Source organism: Typopeltis vanoorti, chromosome 7 (assembly GCF_054136105.1).
Source record: "Typopeltis vanoorti isolate ZY-2024b chromosome 7, IOZ_Tvanoo_1.0, whole genome shotgun sequence".
NCBI lineage: Eukaryota > Metazoa > Arthropoda > Arachnida > Uropygi > Thelyphonidae > Typopeltis > Typopeltis vanoorti.
Genome location: NC_143555.1, coordinates 36,993,076 through 37,014,504, shown reverse-complemented (window position 1 = coordinate 37,014,504; position 21,429 = coordinate 36,993,076). Strand labels below are relative to the sequence as shown.

At 33.5% G+C, this 21,429-nt stretch overlaps 1 protein-coding gene across 2 annotated transcripts in view; it reads left to right on the top strand.

The window, feature by feature from the left end:
- LOC150104591 (lysosome-associated membrane glycoprotein 5-like) overlaps positions 1-21,429 on the top strand; it is a 94,068-nt gene that overhangs the window by 49,426 nt on the left and 23,213 nt on the right. For both annotated transcript variants that reach the window (XM_090395798.1, XM_090395799.1), the window contains 5 exons: positions 5,661-5,767; positions 8,148-8,214; positions 10,739-10,863; positions 11,979-12,098; positions 13,321-13,417. In XM_090395798.1, coding sequence (XP_090251924.1) covers positions 5,661-5,767; positions 8,148-8,214; positions 10,739-10,863; positions 11,979-12,098; positions 13,321-13,417 — 516 coding nt within the window. The remainder of the gene's footprint in view (positions 1-5,660; positions 5,768-8,147; positions 8,215-10,738; positions 10,864-11,978; positions 12,099-13,320; positions 13,418-21,429) is intronic.

Sequence of the window (21,429 nt, the reverse complement as noted above, 5' to 3'; positions counted from 1 at the left end):
AAAATACAAAATAAAGAACCAAATATTTGTTATACAGTGCACGATTTTGCCATTGCACAACTTCTCTTTCTATTCTAACTACTAATAGAAGATGAACTTTTTATTCTGCTCAGGGTTTTTGTATTCGTGAGTGGAACGAAAAGAACTCATCATAGGGGTCTGCCTCTCTCTCCTTTAAAAGTTCGATTTTTCCTTCTAAACGCCATTCAGCGATCCTTCGTGAGTGTTTGGTTACTGACTCAGCACCAAAGGTTATTGGCAGAAGCAAAATATCGCAGAGATTTAGATTCTAAATGGTGAAACGTTAGAACTGTTATCATATGCAAATCTATTCAAAACCTTCGTAATCCGCTTCATCATTTAAGATTATTTTGTCACTAGACAGATGAAGAATAAATAAAAAACATTTAAGACACTAAGATTGTTTTTTCATCTTATCGTGTTAGTTCAAGGTTTGCGTACATTATTGCCATTTTTGTACTACTTCGTTATTTTTAAATATCCCTTTGTTTTGGTAAAGAAATAATTCCTATTTTGATACTCATATCTTTAGAATAAACCTTTCTTGGTTATATTAGCTGATAGTTCTGCTCCAATCAACAGGCTGTGGGTTCGAATTCCGCAATGGAAAATAATATTTAAAAAATCCTTAACCCTCCCATGCTATAATGTACGACAGGTTTACAACTTTTTTATGTGGGAGTCAAATAAAAAAATTAGACATAAACTTCAAACTTTTTTATGTCAGTGTGTCTGTATTACAATAAGCAGCAAAACTCTAATAAAGCTGTTCCATTCGAAATTTAAATTAAGAAGCAACTGACTTGAGAGAGAGAGAAAGAAAGAGGAAGAGAGAAATGCATCTCCAAAGCAATTCTTTTAGAAGTTAACTTCATAACAAATAAGTTTTTGAATTGTTTGTTATGTTATGCTACGAGGTAAGCTCCTCTTAGCTTCATATGAAACATTAAGATGCAAAAATCTTTATGAGGACTTTTCATCCGAAGGAGAACTAGTCAGTCTCATATGGTGGTAGGGTTTTTCTCCCGAAAGCTCGATTGTTTTCATCCCTCCAAACAGACAAGCCGACCAGACATCCAATTAACTGGTATAATTTACTGACATCACAGCCTTAGTTGCTTCGACCATGAATTCCAACGAAGCCGTATGAGAAAGACGAAACCATATTCACATTAATTTCCAACGAAATCATATAAGGCAGAATAACTAGTCTTCGGTTGAAAGTGTTTAGGATCTCTTTCTTTTTAAAGACGCTATTTGAAACCAGGTCTTTCTAGCGAAAGAGCGCCCTCGCTACCGACTGAGCTAGAGGATCTTCAAAATTAATGATATGGAGAGAAAACTGTATCACCCATTATCATTAAAGTACACTTTAAGAATAATTAAAAGGATAATTTTATTTAAAAGCTTTACAGTTATGCAGAAAGACTGGCAAAAAAAAGTAAATATTTTTCTACTAAATTTTTCTACAAAACCATGCGTTTTGTAGAAAAATGCAAACAAAATCTTGTGATAATGACTACATTTTACACTATGTTAATAGCATGAGTGACAGGGTAATTTTCCATCTATGTTTCTTTTCCAGATGCAAAATTAATTTGTTTTTACTTAAAGGCTACCTTGCTCGTAACAGATCAAGTAGCCAGGTTATAAACTTGACGGTTTTTGTTTCACACTACCAGAGAGTGGCAATCACTCACACTGTTATGCGCTCTCTCTCTCTCTCTCTCTCTCTCTCTCTCTCTCTCTGTGCGTGCGTGTGTGTGTGTGTGTGTGTGCGTGCGTGCGTGCGTGCGTGTGTGTGTTTAAAAAAAAGATGCGTGCGTGCGTGCAGGCTGAACTGACCAAGTGAAACACAGATCATCTTTTTATGACTTGAAAGGATTGCGTAAATATATAGTATGGTTAGCTCCGTTAATTTTCTAATATTCTAGTTAATTCTAGAATTAACTAGAATATTATGGCCAGTTTTAGTCGCGTGGAAAACAGCTATTCATCTCAGAACGGTTTATGTGCATGTCTAAGCCATTCTCTGTCACTCCACAGAAAATAATGAAAAGAAAGATTAAAAAAAAAGAAGCTCACATTGTTGAGAAATCACCGATGCTTCAGTACATGTTTGTCTTGTGTGTGCGTGTGATATAAAATCCAAGAGCAATAAGTTCGTTAGTGTTTGTAAACAGTTCTTCTAAAAACTGATTTTGAAAGATTCTTCAAGTTTTTTTTTTCCTCTGTTGCAAAACATCATTAGAAACATCACCAAACTACCAACAATTTTGAAACTTTCTTCCGTCGTCGACATATCTCAACTAACAAACATTAAGTTGTGATATATCCGAAACATTGTCATAATGATTTTTTTCAGTTTTTTTAAATAATATTTAGCGAAGTACTAAAGGCGAATGAAAAATCCGTAGCCGAAGTATAGAAGGATTAGAATGATGAATTTTTATGTGTCATTAGTACATATATAAATAACCGAAGAGAATATGAATTTATTCTAGTTTTCTTTCTTCCTTTTTTCCTCAGGTTTCGAAGGTAACTGATTCCTTCATGCTCAAAAATTAGAGAATATTGCCATCCTAAACATATCCTAAAACGAATGATTATCTATATGGCACAGACATTAGAGAAGAATGCTCTGTCCTATGTAATAGTGAAGAGAGCGGTAAATGAATTCCTTTATTATCATATCAACTTGAAGATGATCATAGCTCAAGCATGCCATCATATTAAAAAACTGGCGGGCAAAATTCACTAAATGTCAGATAGATGAGTTAACCATTAGGCACACTGTTCTTGGAATATCACTGAATAGTTCAATCAGGACAAGACATCACCTTTCTAGTCAGTGGTGGAAATGGCTATTTTGCGTAGGGTTGAAAAAATCTTAATGTCTATACTAATCACTTGATTCTTGTTTTAGCAGATTACTACCTCTTTCCTAACCTTATAAATAAATAAAAATAAATAAATAAATCTGTGGCTCAATGGCTGCAACCCGTTATCCGTCAGATCATGAAGTCATCCATACTGTATAGGACTTCTTTATTTCCTACATTCAGCATGTTATCTCCTTTGTTAATAGGATCAGAACACTGCAACATTGACTCACGAAGTATGACTCCGTTGAAAAATAATAGGTGATTCACTTCAGTGCAGTGCTTAATATTAAGTTATGAACTTTTAATTCGTCCTTCCTTGTAGTTTTGTATGGATTGAGCTAATTAACTTTAAGTACAATCATCAGTAAAAAGATTACTAAGATTATAATTATTAAAAAGCGTATGGTATGTTAGTCATTTCACAATGCCCAAGACTAAGCTGTATTTGAATCTAATTGCTTTATGTCTGAGTTTAATTGGGAGGTCGCCAAACATGAAGTCAATTTAGGAAGTTTTTTACCTTGGGTATAATATATGTTTAAGATGCCAAGCTATTTTAAACCTAGTTTTACTCCATTTCCCAAGTAAGCAAACAGACAAATAAGTCAAGTTTGCGCCTGCACGTAGTGTAAATCTAAGTCATCCGTAAGTAGTACAAGTCTAAGCAACTCGTGGTAAAGGTAGAATAAGCTCTGATCACTGTTCTTAATATTTACCCTTAATGCAAAGCCCATCTCCTTTAGGAGATGTATGATGCTATGCATTAAAGGCAAGGGGCCACTACCCAGACCGGTTTACGGGTCACTTAGACTTGCACTATGTGCAGGCGCAAACTTGACTTATTTGTCTGTTTGCTTACTTGGGAAATGGAGTAAAACCAAGTTTAAAATAGCTTGGCATCTTTAACATATATTATACCTAAGGTAAAAAACTTCCTACATCTATCTCTCATCCTGAGATTTTTATTTAATAAGGTCAAAGCACCTTTTGGTAACTTGTTTTTGGTAAAATACTTATAAGCTCTGTATTACTTAACCTTGGTATTTCTAAGCCTGGCTCCCACTGATGAGACCTCAATAAAGGTCGAAACTGGTCTGGGTAGTTTCCCCTTGCCTTTAATGCATAGCATCATACATCTCCTAAAGGAGATGGGCTTTGCATTAAGGGTAAATATTAAGAATAATGATCAGAGCTTATTCCACCTTTACCACGAGTTGCCTAGACTTGTACTACTTTACGAGTCACTTAGACTTGCACTACGTGCAGGCGTAAACTTGACTTATTTGTCTGTTTGCTTACTTGGGAAATGGAGTAAAACTAGGTTTAAAATATCTTGGCATCTTTAACATGAAGTCAATTGTTTATTCGCCCTTGTAAATATATACCTGCCACAATGTTTACCTGCTCTACAAGCACTTTTCACCCTTTCATGAAGTAGTACGTATGAATATACATATTTACGATCTTCAAATGTTATATCACCAATGCGAAAAATGTTTGGCTACGTTTGGACCCAAAATCTGATTCATCGTGTTAAAATCTGTACTTTTTACTTATAAAATTTCATACACGTAGAGATATAAGGATTTTGGATTTTTATCGTCAAAAAAATAATAAGCCGGAAATAAAAATAAAATATGAAAAATATAAAAAGTTGCTTTCCAAAAGTGGTTGAGTAATTTCAGAATAACTCCCAGTTTATCATCTGACTTATAAGTTATCTAATAATTAGATATTTAATTAGAATTAAATATCTAATATTTAATTCTAATCATCAGCCAGAGGAACTTTTTCTGTAAGCATTTTTTTTTCCAGCCGATCCTGAACTATCAGTCTTTGTTGCAGATGAATCATTTTATTTCTCTTTCTCTAGGTTTAAAAACAATAGCTTTTTTCCTAAAAATCTTGTTTCTTAGCCTACAGATGCAGGGTTAAACCAACCGTCCAATATTAGTTATGAGCAGGAACAAATACAAAATTGTGGTAGCTGCATGCCGCATTCTCATTATCTTTCAACTAACACAAGGACAGCTATTCACTCAAATGCCGCGGTAGTGAAATGCTGGGAGAGGATTGACCACCGATATTTAAAACTAGGGTTGAAAAGTACAGCCTACCTACCTTTAAAAAGTTGTTTAAAAAGTTATATATATATATATATTAAAAATACCAAGCAATTTTAAACCTGGTTTTACTTCATTTCCCAAGTAAGCAAACAGACAAACAAGTCAAGTTTGCGCCTGCAAGTGATGCAAGTTTAGCTGATCCTACAGGTAGTGCAAGACCAAGGCAACTCGTGGTAAAGGTGACATAAGCTCCGATCACTAATCTTAATATTTACCCTTAATCCCAAAACACATCTCCAAGAAGGGGATGCATGATGTTTTGTATTAAAGGCAAGAGGCCACTAGCCAGACCGGTTTCGACCTTTTTTGAGGTCGTTTCCCATTTTTCACTATATTTTTCAGAAAGGTTTAATAGTGGCGTGTATCTCTTATTGTCTTGCTAATTTAAACAGAATTTAAGTATTTAATTTTGTTCCTTCTTTAACTTGTTTTATATTTGTTGTGATTTGTGCACTTATATTTAAAGGTTAAGCTATACGCGAGCTCAGCGACTGATACACTTTATCCGATATTTAGATACATGAATTTGAAATTTCAGTACTGTATATTTTCCTAAATTTATTTCCAAGTCCTAGTTTTTGAAATCTGGACCATCCTAAGATCATATTTGCTATGATAATTATTTCAGATACTGGAGGGTTCCACACATACCAAGGCTATCTCTCGGTTCCTGTGCTCGAGTGGTCGGCTGTTTTCACAGCTCATAGAAGAGGAGATGGTTCTTCAGACAACTCTGTAAGTATCAAAGCTGTGATGTTCGCCTTCGCTGACTTAGTTAGATAGCGATTGGGAGAAATAACGCGATAGTATTTTAGTGCATGTATTTGGATGCTAAAGAAACACTAGAGTTATACCCAAAGTAACACCACCTTAAAATATTTATTTCTTAAACTTTTTTCTCTCTTGCAGAAATGTTAGTTATGCGTTTATTTGAACGGTCACTGTTTCACCATCAGTATCAATATATTCAGATACATCTATTTATATTACTAAAGAAATTAAAATAAATATTTTTTTTGTTAGAAATATAGTACACATTCATTATTCAGTTAGTTCATCATAATTATAGTGGTGTTTTCTCCTAGATAGGTAGTGTTTTATTTTGGTTGCTTTTCAGAGTTGTCGAAGTGAAAACATTGATATTTATGTCTTCACTAAGGACAAAAATATTTAGACAAATAATTTTTATTGTTTACTGAATTACGTCTCTTTGTTTCGTTAGTTAAATATTTCACTGCCTCATGTTCTGAAGTCATAAAATCAAAACATTTAATTAATCTCTTCTGGAATTAATCCCCGATTAGCAGAAATTAGCTTCAAGTTCTGTTTCATTTTTTTCAAACATCAAGCTAAGAGAAAAAAATAAAGTAGTGGTAGAATGTAATTTACATTGTCGCATCCAAATCTGAGATTCACTATTTTTTATTAATAAAAAATATTCCACTGAACGAAGATATTATCTGAACATCTGTTTCATTACTTCTACAGAGCGTACTCCCCCCCCTTCTATTATGCATATACACTGTCTAGTTAAAGAAGCTATCCGGACTTTAGTGTCGCCTATGACGCTCGCTCTCGAAGTAGGCCAGAAAAATATTTTTAATTCTTTCCATAATGAGGATGGTGGATCTTGGCCAGTTTACCGTCTTTTAACCTACTCCACATTTATCCAAAATAAGAATACCTATTTCATTATACTTTTCTTAAAACTGCAGATACATATGACATCATGAGACATTTCAATTCGAAGGAAGTAGTTTTGTCCAGCTGGATGCATATTTTAGTGTTTCTGTACAAATTTTTCTATGAAATACCAGAGATGGGCAACACTCCATTCAGTGATCTTACAAAGTTATGAGTTTTATTGCAGTTTACATTGTATTAAACGAAATTTAATTGAAGTTTAACTTTCTACAGGTAGATAACAATCGCTAATGTTGTGAAAATATAAAAGTAAAAAGGATTCGATAACCTCCAAAAAACTGGATGCGAATTGGGATAGGATTTGACGGTTCACTCTTAGCAAACCTTGAAAGTTACAATTCACATCATTGAAAGTAATCTGCTTCTGCAAATGATCCACTTTAAAATGCTGCTCTCTTCCTTCTTCAATCAATTAGTTACTCGACTTGAATCGCAAACTTCCCACTTGGTTGTTGAATATTACAGACTAACGTTCTGTATTGTCTAGCGAATTGGTCTCGTTAGAGAACTTCCTCCCATCCTTGCATAGCTTAGATATGATGGTATGCACATCATTTCATTCTGCGTTACTATTGTGTACACTGAAGCTCTTCCACGAATGCAAATTAAGTAAACTGATTCTATGAACATCTCTTTATATAGTTAGTCTAAACCCCTGTAATGCTTTGCGAGGAAGGGTGATACGATATCGATCTCCTTTCATTTTCTATCCAGATGCTGTCCCGGTCTGTAGAATCTCTATGCGTCTGCAATTTCACTTACAACTTTTCTCAAAATTATTGTCAACTACTCATTTCGAAAGATCTGAGTTTTGATAGTAGCCCTCATATTTAACCAGAATATCACATATTTACGCATGCTATTGAAACAAACTGCTCTGCAGGTGTCCAGTTCTGTAGATCACCCTGAGCTTTTTTTTTTTTTCTTGGAGAGTGGTGAATGAGTAGAATAGGTTGCCAGAGTCTGTTGTGGGTGCTTATGACTCTGAATGAGCTCAAAGCAAAGTATGATAGATAATGCGCAAATGTTGGGTAGTTCTTGACATTATGTTTAGAGCCTCTCTCGATGAGTCTAAGGACTCCTTGGAGTTACCCGTAATAATAATAATAATAATAATAATAATAATAATAATAATAATAATAATAATAATAATCTGCGATGAAAAGCCAAACGGTTTTTATCCCCTTAATTTCTAATAATAATCTGCATTGATATTTGTTTCTTTTTTGTATGCTGTGTGTGTGTGTGTGTGTGTGTGTGTGTGTGTGTGTGTGTGTGTGTGTGTGTGTGTGTGTGTGTGTGTGTGTGTGTGTGTGTGTGTGTGTGTGTGTGTGTGTGTGTGTGTGTGTGTGTGTGTGTGTGTGTGTGTGTCAAACAATTAGTTTAAAGATCATTATATTATACATCTTAGGAGGCAATAAGAAGCGATTCCGTTGATGGAGACTCTGCTGGGAACGTCCATCATCATACATCGACAGGTAACAACTCTAAATACTTGTTATTACATTTTTGAAATTACTGTCCACCAAACGAATAGCATACTTAATGTAGAGCCCTTCATTATATGTAGTTTATTAAGAACCTAATTTGAATTAATATAACTTATTTTGGATTAATATTTGAATTAATATGTAGTTTATTAAGAACCTATTATGAAGAACGCATCCTATTTTGCGCGTGAAAATCTGGATTTGTATACTGCAAAAAGAGCAATACATGGAGACAGCACATGCAATTAACATAATTGGTATACTAGCCTGTTGATGTTAGTTGGTTTGGCCATTTTAGCGTCTAAACCAAACTCGAACTATTTTGCATTGGACCATCCTTAGTCCTATGATAACATGCAGTTGCCGTGTTAAGTATCAGTTAAAGTTCGGACTACAACACTCCTCTGCACTTTCAGCCGATGACGCCATTATAAACATAACTATTCTGCTCTCGCGTATATTCAGATCTAATTGTTATTTTGTTTTTACGCTAATGGCAGGGTTCGAATCCATATGCTTTGGAAAATGAGTACGTTAGCTGCTCAGCCGACTAGATTGGCATTATGCTCTAACAGTAGAAAATTGAAACCATAAAAAATGGCATTTCAATAAACAAAAAACACATATTCAGTAAATATATTTAAATGGAATATATTTGCAGAATTCACTAAAATTATTAGACGCATCTGTTACCACTACAAAGGTAGATCTTAAAAATGAGTATCGTAAAGAACAGAAACAATAGAAAGAAACTGAATAATTTTGTTTTGCATGTTTTTAAAATAAGCTTATATGACTGAAATAAAAATGTAAAAAAAATTCTAGGTTCTTTAAATTAAATTTTCATAAATCAATGGCTTTTATAATTCGATTGTTTCGATAAAAGTTCCATTCCTTCACTTTGTGTCAATCCAGTGCAGAATTGCATCAAATAGTTATGAATTTAACACCTGCAAAGTTTGTACGACGAATTTCATTTCAATTTAGTAAAAGAAAAAATAAATAATAAAAAAATGCAAGCCTTATATTTTGTCTCGATGCAGCTACATAGAAAAGTCCGTGAAAAATTAAACATTTTGTAATTATTTATTCATACGAAAATTTCTTTCCTCTATTAAATTTGGATTTATTTTTAAATGACTTCAGTGAATAAATTTGCATGATTAATTTAATGGATGCGTCTTTCCAATTAAATTTTGTTGTAGCACGTTTGATCATTTCAAATAATTTTTAATTTCAGTGGGGTATAAAGAGAATTATCCGCATCTGAAAGAAATACTTTAGTATTTAAAGCAAAATATTTAATTTATTCAGTTCTGGAATAATTAACTGATTCTTTGCTCCTTAAATATTTCCATGCTTCATAAAAGCATCCTACGTCAATCTTGGTATCGATCAGTACATGGAGTTGACTGAAGCTGCAGTTGTTCTCTCGATCAACTGCAGCATATAATCTTTAAAACTTTGAAGCTTAAATTCAGGGGAAAATATTTTCTTTCATTATTTAAATTAGAAAATTTCGTATACAGAAATTTGTAAAACCACAATAAATTTTCTTAATTAGTGAAGATTTCATAGCGACGACCAACGGCAATTTGATGAGACTTAATGATTGTATTTGAAAATATCTGTTTATGTTGGTGGATTTCATTAAAAAGAAAATAAAACGCAACCAAAAGCAGGATAATTTTCTTAAAAAATAGCTTCGACCAAAACTGAAGTGACCAACATGATTTAATTCACCAAAATTATTACCTAAAAATGATGATAAAATCAAGTAACACTACTGCTAAATAGAGTAGAAATCTTGGAGAATATACTCTTGATTGCGGCAGTCTGCAATCAAGAGTATATTCTCCAAGCAAGAGGCCATACGAACGTGTAAATAATGCCTCATTCGTATTCAGTTGAAAAGCCAATATGAATGTTCTTATCATCCAATGTGATATTCAAAACAGGGTATTTCCCATCCATAAGGCGTTGTCTTTATATACGGTGTTATGGAGACGCTTTGAAGATTTATGTCAAACTAATTAATATCTTAATGCAGGATCGGTGCACAAAGGCGAACAGTGTCAGAAGGGATGACACTTTTGATGGAAACAAAAGGGATTTGTTCCTTCGCCTCCATCAAAAATGTGTTAAACTAATATTAATAAAGATTAATTTATTAATATTAATAAAGATTAATTTATTAATAATAAATTAATAAAGTTAATATTAATAATAAAATAATATAATTAATTAGTAATAATTAATACCTACATATTAATTATTACTAATTAATTAATATTTCATCTGAGAGATGATCATTTTTACGACTGGTTGCAGACTTAATGATACCAAAATTCTAAAATGGAAAATTCTAAATCGCATGTTAATAGGCAGAATACTAATTGTAAAATATGAATAAATAATATTTTCTCATGCATTGAGTAGTTGAAATAATTATGTGTATATTTTTTTCTTCATTTTAAAGTATATTTTGAATTCTTTCTTTAAATTTTTGCAGATAATGCAAAAGAAGAGTCTCCAGAGAACACCTTCCCTGTTTGGAATTCCACTGGCAAAATATGTCTTCTGGCAAAGTTTCATGCTACGTTTACAATAACTTACGCCATCAAAACAGGAGAAAAGGTATCAAATAATACTTCCCTAGCTCTAAATCTAGCTTTTCGTGTAATTTAAATTTTAATGTTTTATGCAACGACTTTTTAATCATTTCTTATACTCATGTCTTGGTGTGAAACTTAAAATTAGCAGATACTTTTAATAAAATTATTTTAAAATGAATTTTTTTTAATTACTGTATTAAAAAAAAAAAGTAAAATAAAGGTTTGCTGAAATGGCGCCAGGTCTGTGAAGAAAGGCAATGTGTTTGTAATATGATGATGGTTTTTCCCGACATGAGTCATATCAGTGCCACCTGCCTCAACTGGAAAGTAACAATATAGGTTTCAGATTTTCATCTTTTATTAATCGAATTGCTTTTACACTTACTGTCGCTTATATTCATATTCCTACTCCGAAGTAGACGAAGTAGCTTTCCTTTAATTTTAATTCTCCCTTCTATAGCATTTCTTTCACATAAAAATATTCATCTTTACAGTAAATATCTTTTCTCTTTCTTCTAGCTTTTCATTACACGGCAAAAAAAAAAAAGTTACGAGTTTACCTGTTTGCAGTTCTCATCTATTAATACAGGGTGGCCATAAAACAACTTTCCCTCTTTGGAGGCATCTGTATCTAAAACCAATAAACGGAATGAGACCAAATTTTATATTGAGACTTTTGAAGGCATGGGGAGATGATTTCCGCGAAAAAAATATTCAGTACCAAAAGTCGCCGATAGGGAAAATTTTGGTGCTGGCGGAGCCGAAAACAAGCGGATAATTACATTAAAGGCAGATAAAATGGAATAATAACATTTCGACGGTGTAAGCGACAGCCGCGTCACTCATTCCCGCTGGATGTGTGGCGCGTTACAATTATAATGAGAATAATAATAATTAAACTAAAACAACAACTTGCGAGAGCCACAGAAATTAATGTAGTGATTGAACTCACAGGAAATAATGTTTTATTCATCAGAATCTGGATCCCCTGGACCACACACACGATTTTCAATGTGCTGACCTATATTATTAACATTGCTTTCAATCAAATATCTGTCTTTTCTGCTGTTTCATATACTACCTATGGTTGTTGAATATTAATAAGTGACGAATTTATCTTCTTTTCGTCTATTGCAGGTAGTAACAGTACATCTTCCTCTAGACGTCGATAGCAAAGGCAGATGCGGTTCGGCAAATCAAGATCCACTTTTACAACTCACTTGGCCTGGTTTTCGGTTTATCATCCTCTTCACCAAGGTAACGGTTCTGATGCAAAGGTCATTCACATTGTATTCACTGTTAAACAATAGTAATATTCCAGTAATATTTCATGCGTAATATTCTAATAAATATATATAACTATAATGACGTGCTACTAATATTTAGGCTAAAGTCTCAAATAAGTTTTAATTCCATATTTTTCACACATCAAAAATGCTATCAATGATGCATTATTTCAAACAATGTGTGACGTGACTTTAAATATTCCATACTTGGTCTCCAGAGCAGAGTTTTCTGATTATCTAACGCTTAATCCGTATGGTTCTATAGATTTAGAACCTTGCATGGATGGGAATCACATAAAAATATAAATCTCTGACGAACAAACTGCCATTAAATACTTAACTTGAATGAATTGCAGTTATTAAGAAATCTATTCTCCTTCAACATGTTCTTCTGTTAACAGCGTTAAACTAAAGTGCTGATGAACTTTGATTAAAATTTAAAATTACTTAATGAATTAAGCTTTAACATCTGTTTATTTGCAGTGGCTTCTTGAGAAATTCGAACTTCGGAAACATCAACTCAGTTTACTAGTTGTTTTTTTTTCCTTAAACACGACATATTTATATACAAAACCTAAATTCCGCAATTAAAAATAATTTTAAAGGAAACGACAGCCTGGTATTTTTTCTTTAAATTTGTAATGCTATTTAATAACAAAAAGCTAAGCTAATTTCACTTCCAATCAGCAGCGTATTGTAAAAGTATAAATTAAATTAAATGAGGTAATGGTGCCCCTGGTTGTTGAAATACAAACTTACTCTCTTCAGTCGTAGAGTGGATAGTGTCTCTCTACTTTGCAGCTTAACAGGTTGTAGGTTTGAATCTGACAACACCATGCATGTTTTTGAACGTATGATGGTAAGCGATTTGCTTTTTAGCGGAAGCTTAAAATGGCTTGGAAAAGCACTGAGAATCATATCTTGATTTTCCACAACGGGTTCCTAGGTTTTCTAACTTTCAGTAGCTGAGATTAAAATTTAAAAACCAACGACGAAAATTGGAATTGAAAATTAGAAAAAGATAGAAAAACTACAAATTCGTATAGCTCTATTTTTAGATGTTCAAAATTTTCCGCCGTAAAGAAAGTATAGAAATACAATTCTAATTATTTTGTAATAACTTAAAACGCCAAACTTGTGAATTTAGAATAAAACTCATTTTCTTAAAATGCTTGTGGTTGCTCTATTTCCAGGTACCGAATGAAGGCAAACAACCTGAGACTTGGGCTGTTAGCTCAGTTGAACTGTTTTACGACACCCAAGGACCTTTATTTGATGGTGCGACCAATGGTAAAAAGTATTTCATTCTTTATTATTTTCTTCATTACATTTATATTATATACGAAAGAGGGCAATCCGTCTAATAGATAACTCCTCTCCAATTACTCATAGGCGTTGTTTCTACATTATGTCTTTTTATAGGTACTTTCATGAGTATTGCTCTACCGAACTTCCTTCACTTTATTCTAACAATGTAAGAACTAGAGAAACAACTCTGAACATGAACCGACCTTCTTATCTTCATTCATTCTACTTCTGTTTTCTTTGGAACATCCTCTTCTTTATGTTGCAATTTGTGATCTCTCGTGTGTGGATCAATATAAACATTATCACTATTATATAATAATATCAGTAATGATAAATATATCTTATACGGTATCCATTATATTATATGCATCATACTGTAATTATTTAACAATAATTAATCTGATAACATTTTAATGTTTCTTTTTATAAAAGAGAAATAGCTTTTAATTAACAGATATTTGACACTCTGGGCACATAATCCATGCAGGTAATAGATACGAAGGACAGATGTGCAGAAGAAAACCGCCTGGAATATTCTCAGAAATCATCCTAAAGCAGCAAAATCATGAATGGTTTGTTTAATAGTAATAATAAATTTTCCTACACACCGAACTAAGGTGTTATGCAACTTCTCCTGTGAGTTTGACATAAACCCACGAGATTGTAACCCTACCCCCCCCACACACACACACCATACAAAAAAACTAAGCAGTCCACGTCATTGTTATCTTATCATATTATACTCTCAAGGATGATCGAATTCCGGCTCATGTAATCATCAGGAAGCAATGATGAGTAATCCTGTAACAAGTAACTGGAATTTAGTTTGTTGTTGTTGTTTTATTCTTTATGTGAATCGCAGGCGCATAAATGTCACGAACATGACATACAAGTAAAGTGAATAAAAGAGACAAAACATGGGACTTTTTCAAACCACTTTGAGTATTTCAAAGAAGAATAGTGATTTCACATGAACTACTTCCATCTAAAGTCATTCAAAAACATCCATGCCAAAGGCGTGATTCGAACCCGCAGCCTGTTAGTTGAGGAGTAAATACATTAACCTCTCAGGTTAATATTCCATATTAATCAGGTTTATTAACTATATTATTATTATTATTATTATTATTATTATTATTATTATTATTATTATTATTATATTATATTATAATATTATTACCCATAATACTCAATATTAATCAGGTTAATATTGAGTATTTGCCAAATACTCAAATATATTTTCCTTTAAAAAAGAATTAAGAAGAAACCAAACATGGATGGTATTCATAACTTTTTTTTTTCCACACGTTTCGGCTTTCTTCCATAAGTTCATTATTTTTCTAAACAAATTTATAGTCCATATTATAATTAACTAATATTTGTAGGATGACTTCAAGCATGAATATTTCCATCCTGATTCGTTCTTCGTTCTACTGAATATTTATTAGAAAAAAATATTCTATCAACGTTTCAATTGTGCAATGGAGTTGCACAATATTCTTTTAGACGTTTTTATTTCTTTTAGCGCAGATTTAATATCTGCGTTAAAAGAAAGGGGGAAGCGTTGCTTACAGATTGTGAGTAAGAATGCTATTGTATTAACTGCAAGTGGCTTTGTGCTTCGCAACCATATGCCTGGAGAAGGAGTGTCCTAGGTTCGATTCTAGTAGGAGACGTGAGGAGCTTAAGGATCTTCCTCAGCCATAGCCAAGTTAGCCAGTCTTGGGCGTGGACAGGAGGGTTTTTTCCGCCAGTTTATCTGGGGGGTTTCATCCCGCAAGCAGGCAAACCCCGTGAACACACAGATTACAGTCAGGAATACTGACCCAGCCATAGGTCTGATTCGGGGGGGGGGGTGAGATGGTGACGTACCTCCCCGTAAAGGGACTCACGGCCATTGTACATCATACGATAATTATTATTAACTGCGTAAACAAGTTTTAAATTCTGTTGGGATTTTCCAGCCAATTAACAGTGCTTTTAAGTAAATGTCTATCTGCTACCAAAATAAAACTACAAATTGCTGTATAATTATTTAAATTGTTTCCACTCAAGGGAATGAACTGATTTTTAATTTTTCTTAAAACGTATTTTCAAATCCATTAAAATATTTTAATTAAAATTTCTTACTCTTTTACTAATTTGCATTTATTTATGGTGACAGCCAATAAAACTTGTTGGCAGAAATAGCGCGTCTTAATTCATGCCCACAGCATTAATCCAGTTACTACTGTCAAAACAATCTTCAGAATTCGCACAACTCAAAAGAAAATTAATTACCTGAAGCGTGAAAAGAAAGAATCTGAATTTAAACAAAGAAAAAAATATTAAAAAAGTAAGTATGGTGTATAATTAGCTCAAGTGCTTTGTAGTGGAAGTCTTTTTCTCTTCTTTTTTTTTTTTTTTTTTTTTTTGTAAATGGCTGTACATCATACTACTTGCAAAAGAGCATCGTGAAAGAAATAGAGCGTCTCTGTTCTCAGATCCCATTTAGATATTGTGAAGGATTATTCGTGATGTTTAAAAATCATGGCCTAAGCAGACTAGGAAAGGAGAAGAATATATTTTGTCCCAACTGCATGCTTTCATAAGCTAGCTTGTTTTTTGTGGAAGTAAGCAATATGTTCCAATGTGTGCGTGCGTACGTGAGCGAGCGAATCATGGGAGGCCGCAAAACCGATAACAGTGTTGTGCATCGGTAAATAATTGCAGAGGATGAAGGAATCTGTTGATGCGTTTCTTCAACATCTTGGAGGTCATAGTCATTGAGTTACGAGGGTGGTCTGAAAAGTTCTCGGCTTAATAGAAAAAAAACAATTTATAATATCAAAATTATTTTTATATTTCAGCATAATCTCCCTTAAGACTAATACATTTATTCCAGCGATGCTCCAGTGCCATTATCCCGTCCCTGTAGTGGTTCTCAGTAAGATCTACAAAATACCCCTCTACAGCTGCAATCACTTCTTGCTTCAAAGAAAAACGCTGACCAGCGAGGAAGAGTTTTAGTTTTCGGAAGGGATAGAAGTGAGAGGGAGCAAAATCTGGGGAGTAGGGTGTATGTCCCAACAATCCATAGTGCAGATCCCTTAATTTTCCCATTGCCAAAACACTTTTGTGGGCAGGTGCATTGTCTTGATGAAAGATGATTTTTTTCTTCTGCAAACCGGGTTTTTTCTCACGATTTTTTTCGTCTAGTCTGGTTAAAAGATCGAAATAATATTCTCCAGTTAGTGTTTTACCCTTTTCAAGATAATTAATAAACAAAATACCTTTAGCATACCAAAACACCGATGCCAAATATACCTTTCCTGCTGATGGAACCGACTTTGTGATTCTTCTTTGGCGCTGAATAACCGGCTTCTGTCCACTGTTTTGACTGCTGTTTGGATTCTGGTGTTTAATGGTGAATCCAAGTCTCCATAATAATAAATCGACGCGCAAAATCAGTCTTATTCTTGTTAAAACGCTCCAAGCACTGTTCAAAGATTTTCATGCGAGAGCTTTTTATTTTTGCTGTGAGCAAGCGCGGCACCCATCTTGTGCAAACCTTTTTCATCTGCAATTCTTCATGCAAATATATCCTAACATTCTGTTGAAATGTGTATAGTTCTCAGCAATTTCACGCACTTTGACTGGCGGTTCATCCAATACCATATCGTGCACTTCATCAAAGATTTCTAGTGTTGTTACACTTTTTGGACGTCCTTCACGTGGATCATCTTCAAGACTGGTACGGCCACGTACCAATCTTATACTCGGAAGTCCATTTCATAATTGTCGAAAACGAAGGAGAAGAGTGCTCATAAACTTTTATGAACTTCGAATGAATACTTTTGGAGTTAAACCCTTTTTTACAAAGAATTTTATAACCTCACAATACTCAATTTTATTCATTTCAAGGGATTCATACAACACTTTTGCTTCAGACAGCTGTATAAAACAAACTACAGTACTTGAAAGAATGACTTGCAATTTCACAGATTGCTTATGACAGATGTACTAGAAAAAAAAAAAAAACATCCTTCCGATAGTGTTGCCATCTATGGTCGAGGCCGAGAACTTTTCAGACCACCCTCGTATATGGAATGGAGGGGGCTATTTCAAAGAACATAGATAGACCGAATGAAAAATGGGGTGATGAGGAATGATTCGATAAGTTTGACCCGGTGAACTATTGTATGTACGATGTTGAAATTTCAATTGCCTTCAATTCGATGGAAATGAACCAATGAAAATACCTAAAAGCAAGACATAAAGCAGAAATAGAGGATCTATGAGGTGAGTAGAGGGAGTCTGTAATACAGACACTCTCCGTTAAGCGGATTGCCATCTTCTGTACAGCATCAAGTATTTTTCAGGTTGGTGCACGACTCGAAATATGACATCATAAGGCTTTGTGCAGTTAGGATTTATTTGATGGTAGGAGTTTTACAGATGAGAGGTAGCGTCTTGAACGGAAGAGGGCACAGAGTTTTTTTGAAAGCTGAGAAGGATAGCGATTTGATGCATTTATATCAGGAAGTTAAGTGTGTTAGCCAGCCGATGATATATATTATGTTACTGATCTGAAAATTATCAAAAGTAAAATGGGCTGAAACGAGATCTTAGGAGAAATAAGGCAGAACCATGTTTTAGCAGCTTCGAAACTCACTAGATTATTCTCGGTTTACTTGAACATGATAAGCAAATTATGGTTTAAAAAATGCTTATTATGGAAACATGAAGCATTAGTTTGAAATGCTTTGATTGTTTTGGAATTATGCAAGAAGCAACTAAGACGAAGACTAAGTTGCTTCTTGCATAAAGAAAAAAAAAAAAAGAAGCAAGAAGCAACTTAGTCTTCGTCTTAGTTGCTTCTTGCAAGAAGCAACTAAGACGAAGACTACGAATCAGTTCATTGTCTGGTAGTTGCCAGACTTAATGCTTCTTTCATCTCGGCTAATTCCCCTTCACTTGAAAACATCTTATAAGCTTCTTTCCAACCAAAGTGCATCATTCATATGAGTAAGAATGTTCTAATAATTTGAGCACGGTATGATGTGTTCCAATTAAGACAAATGGAATGAACTTGTATCAAAAAAACTATGAAATGAATTTGAGATTAGTGAGAGAACGTTTATTAATGTATAGGTAGTGGTGAGCTATGAAAATTTTAACAAAGGGCTCGCATCGTAAAGCAAAAAAATAAAAAAAAAGGCCTAACTTAGCCCTTATAATACATATATTGCGACTTTGTAGAGCTTTTGGCAGATATGATAATTCCTGTAGGATATCAATCATAAAGTGTAAACGATGAGCGCAATGCCAAATCACAACGTTTAGGGAAATTTTTGTAGAAGTTTGATTGCAATACCTGATTTGTTTCCTAACATTACACTAGCTCCATCAGAACAAAAGGCAATGAAATGATTTTTTAAATAGTTATCAGAAAATCCATATGAATTTAAAGTAGCAATTATAGTAGCATGCATACATTCCACGGTGGTATTTTCTAGTTCTACAAGATTATTAAACAAGAAGAACAATAGGCTCGCAAATTTGATAAAAAATTAACAAAGGGCTCGCGCGAGCCCATTATAGCTCACCACTGTGTATAAGTAAAGAGAGTGGGATAAAGCAGAAAGTCTAAGGTACAGCGGTAACCATCCGTGTTAATAAATTTGGCACAAAATATTTGCAATGAAATTTGTATAAAAAAATTCACTGAAAAGCGTGAGATCATATATCCGTATTTTTTTAACAAGGTGACATTTAAACATATTGTCTTTCCTCACAATTAGGGGAGGTAAATGAAATCAGGAAGGTACCTTTATATCGTCATGATGATGTTTCCAATAACCCTAGATGGCGAGAAGAAAAGCCATTATAGAATCGAAACCAAGCCTTTGGTTCTTTCTTTTCTTTTTTTTTTTTTATATTATTTATAGAACTTTTGTTTCTTCAGAGGTTCAAGTGCTAGTCTGTTTTTGATGCAAGGTTTTTCCCTCATGGACACTCGAGTTTTAACTGTTTCTGGGAAAAAATTCTGAGGAAAATCGACCACAGAACTGAAACTATGTTAGATAATTCAATATTAAATCGCATTCTATTAACCGCAATTTGGGAAATAAACAATGTTTTATTTTCTCGAAATGATGAAATTAGCTTCAGATTTTAACCAGATGCAGCCATACATTCTCCTGCTGCTACTAAAGGCAAATTCAATGCTTTGTTGAATGAATTGGATTCACAATACAGCAGTTTGCTATATTATACGGAGGCTAGATGACTTCGTCGTGGCGTCGTTTTAAAAAAGATATTTTGAAATCTTAAAAGAAATTGACATGTTTACTTCATCCAAAGTAAAACTGATCCCCCAGCTCACTGATGCAGATTGATGCAAAGACTTGTCCTTTTTAGTTGACATAACAAGCCACTTAAACACTTTGAATACTGCTCTGCAAGGACGTGAACAGTTGATATGTCATATGTATGATTCAATTAAGTCATTTTTGGAAAAACTCTATCTTTGGCAAACCCAGTTGGCAAAGAATAATTTAGCCGACTTTCCTACACTTAAATCAATTTATCGAAATAATAATGATGCTGAAAATTACATTCCTCAAATTGAAGAATTGAAAATTGAATTTGAAAACGATTTTCTGATTTCAGCCAGTTTGAAAATGAATTATTATTATTAAGTTCACCTTTTTTAATTAATAATGAAAATGTTGACGAAGAATTACAAATGGAAGTAATTGAACTCCAGTGCAATAGTGAACTAAAAAATAAATATAACGAAGTTGGCATACCAAATTTTATAAATACCTCGGCAGTAAATATCCCAAATATAAAATTTATTGCAAACAAATGTTGTCAATCTTTGGAAGCACCTATGTATGTGAGCAATTATTTTCAATTATGAAACTTAATAAGTCAAAGTTCTGCTCACGGATAAAACATTCTAGATTAAATGCAATACTTCATCTTGCAACACGAAACGAAAAAGATATTGACAAGTTAGTAAAGAGGAAAGGATGTCAGTTTTAGGATCAAAAACAAATTTAAAAAAAAAGGCTCGTAGATATAAATCTTTATTTTTGTAACTCAAAATTGTGTATTTAAATAATTTTCTTAAAGTATGAATGAAATGTAATTGAATTTATATTTTCTAAACTTGTTATATTTTTAAAATTTAAAAATAAAAATAGTTATAAATTAAAAATTTAAATGGTGGTGTAACTGTTTACTTAAGTCGTAAAGGCCCGGCAACAAAAGGGCCTTTGTTAGACCTTTCTTTTTTTAGTTTATGTTTTGGTTCACAGAATAATATTGAATACGGCCAGCGTCAGATATACATCTAATTGACTGGCTCTTTGTTGCGTTTGAGTTTGAAACTCCTGAGCTAAACATGTAAATGGAGTCGCAGGAGTCTCAAATTATTAGTGGAAACAGTGAAATTATTAGTGGAATTAATTAGTGGAAGTATTTGGAGGATGAAATCAAAGAACAGAAATCGAGTTAAGAAAGAAAAAACAAATATGAAAATTTAGTCACCAAAACAATTGGCAAAGATTTAAATTGCATTTAGCTGACGACGCGATTCACTTCCTTAGTGCACGGTGTGACATAATTTTCAATTATAGTGAATCGAGTTTCGCCTCCTAGATGTGATTTGAACTCATGTCTCCTCAGCCAAGGTTCATCGTCGATACTGAGTGAGCAACGGAAACTCGTTGCTTGGTGGGAGAGAGGGGGGGGGGTTTCTTTATCAATTCCTAAATGGTATCATTTTCGGTGCTAAAAAAACACTTGGAGATAGCGATGGCGGTGCTTTACCCACGAAGCGTCAAACTTTCTCCTTTTGAGAAAAGAATTTAAAAAAAAAAAAAAAGACATTACTACCAAGTGTTCATGCGATCTAATCTTTTAATTATCACTGCATTTCGTTCGTTTGTTTGTTATTTTTCTACTAAGCTTTGGATAATGTCAAAAAAACGTATTTAAATCCA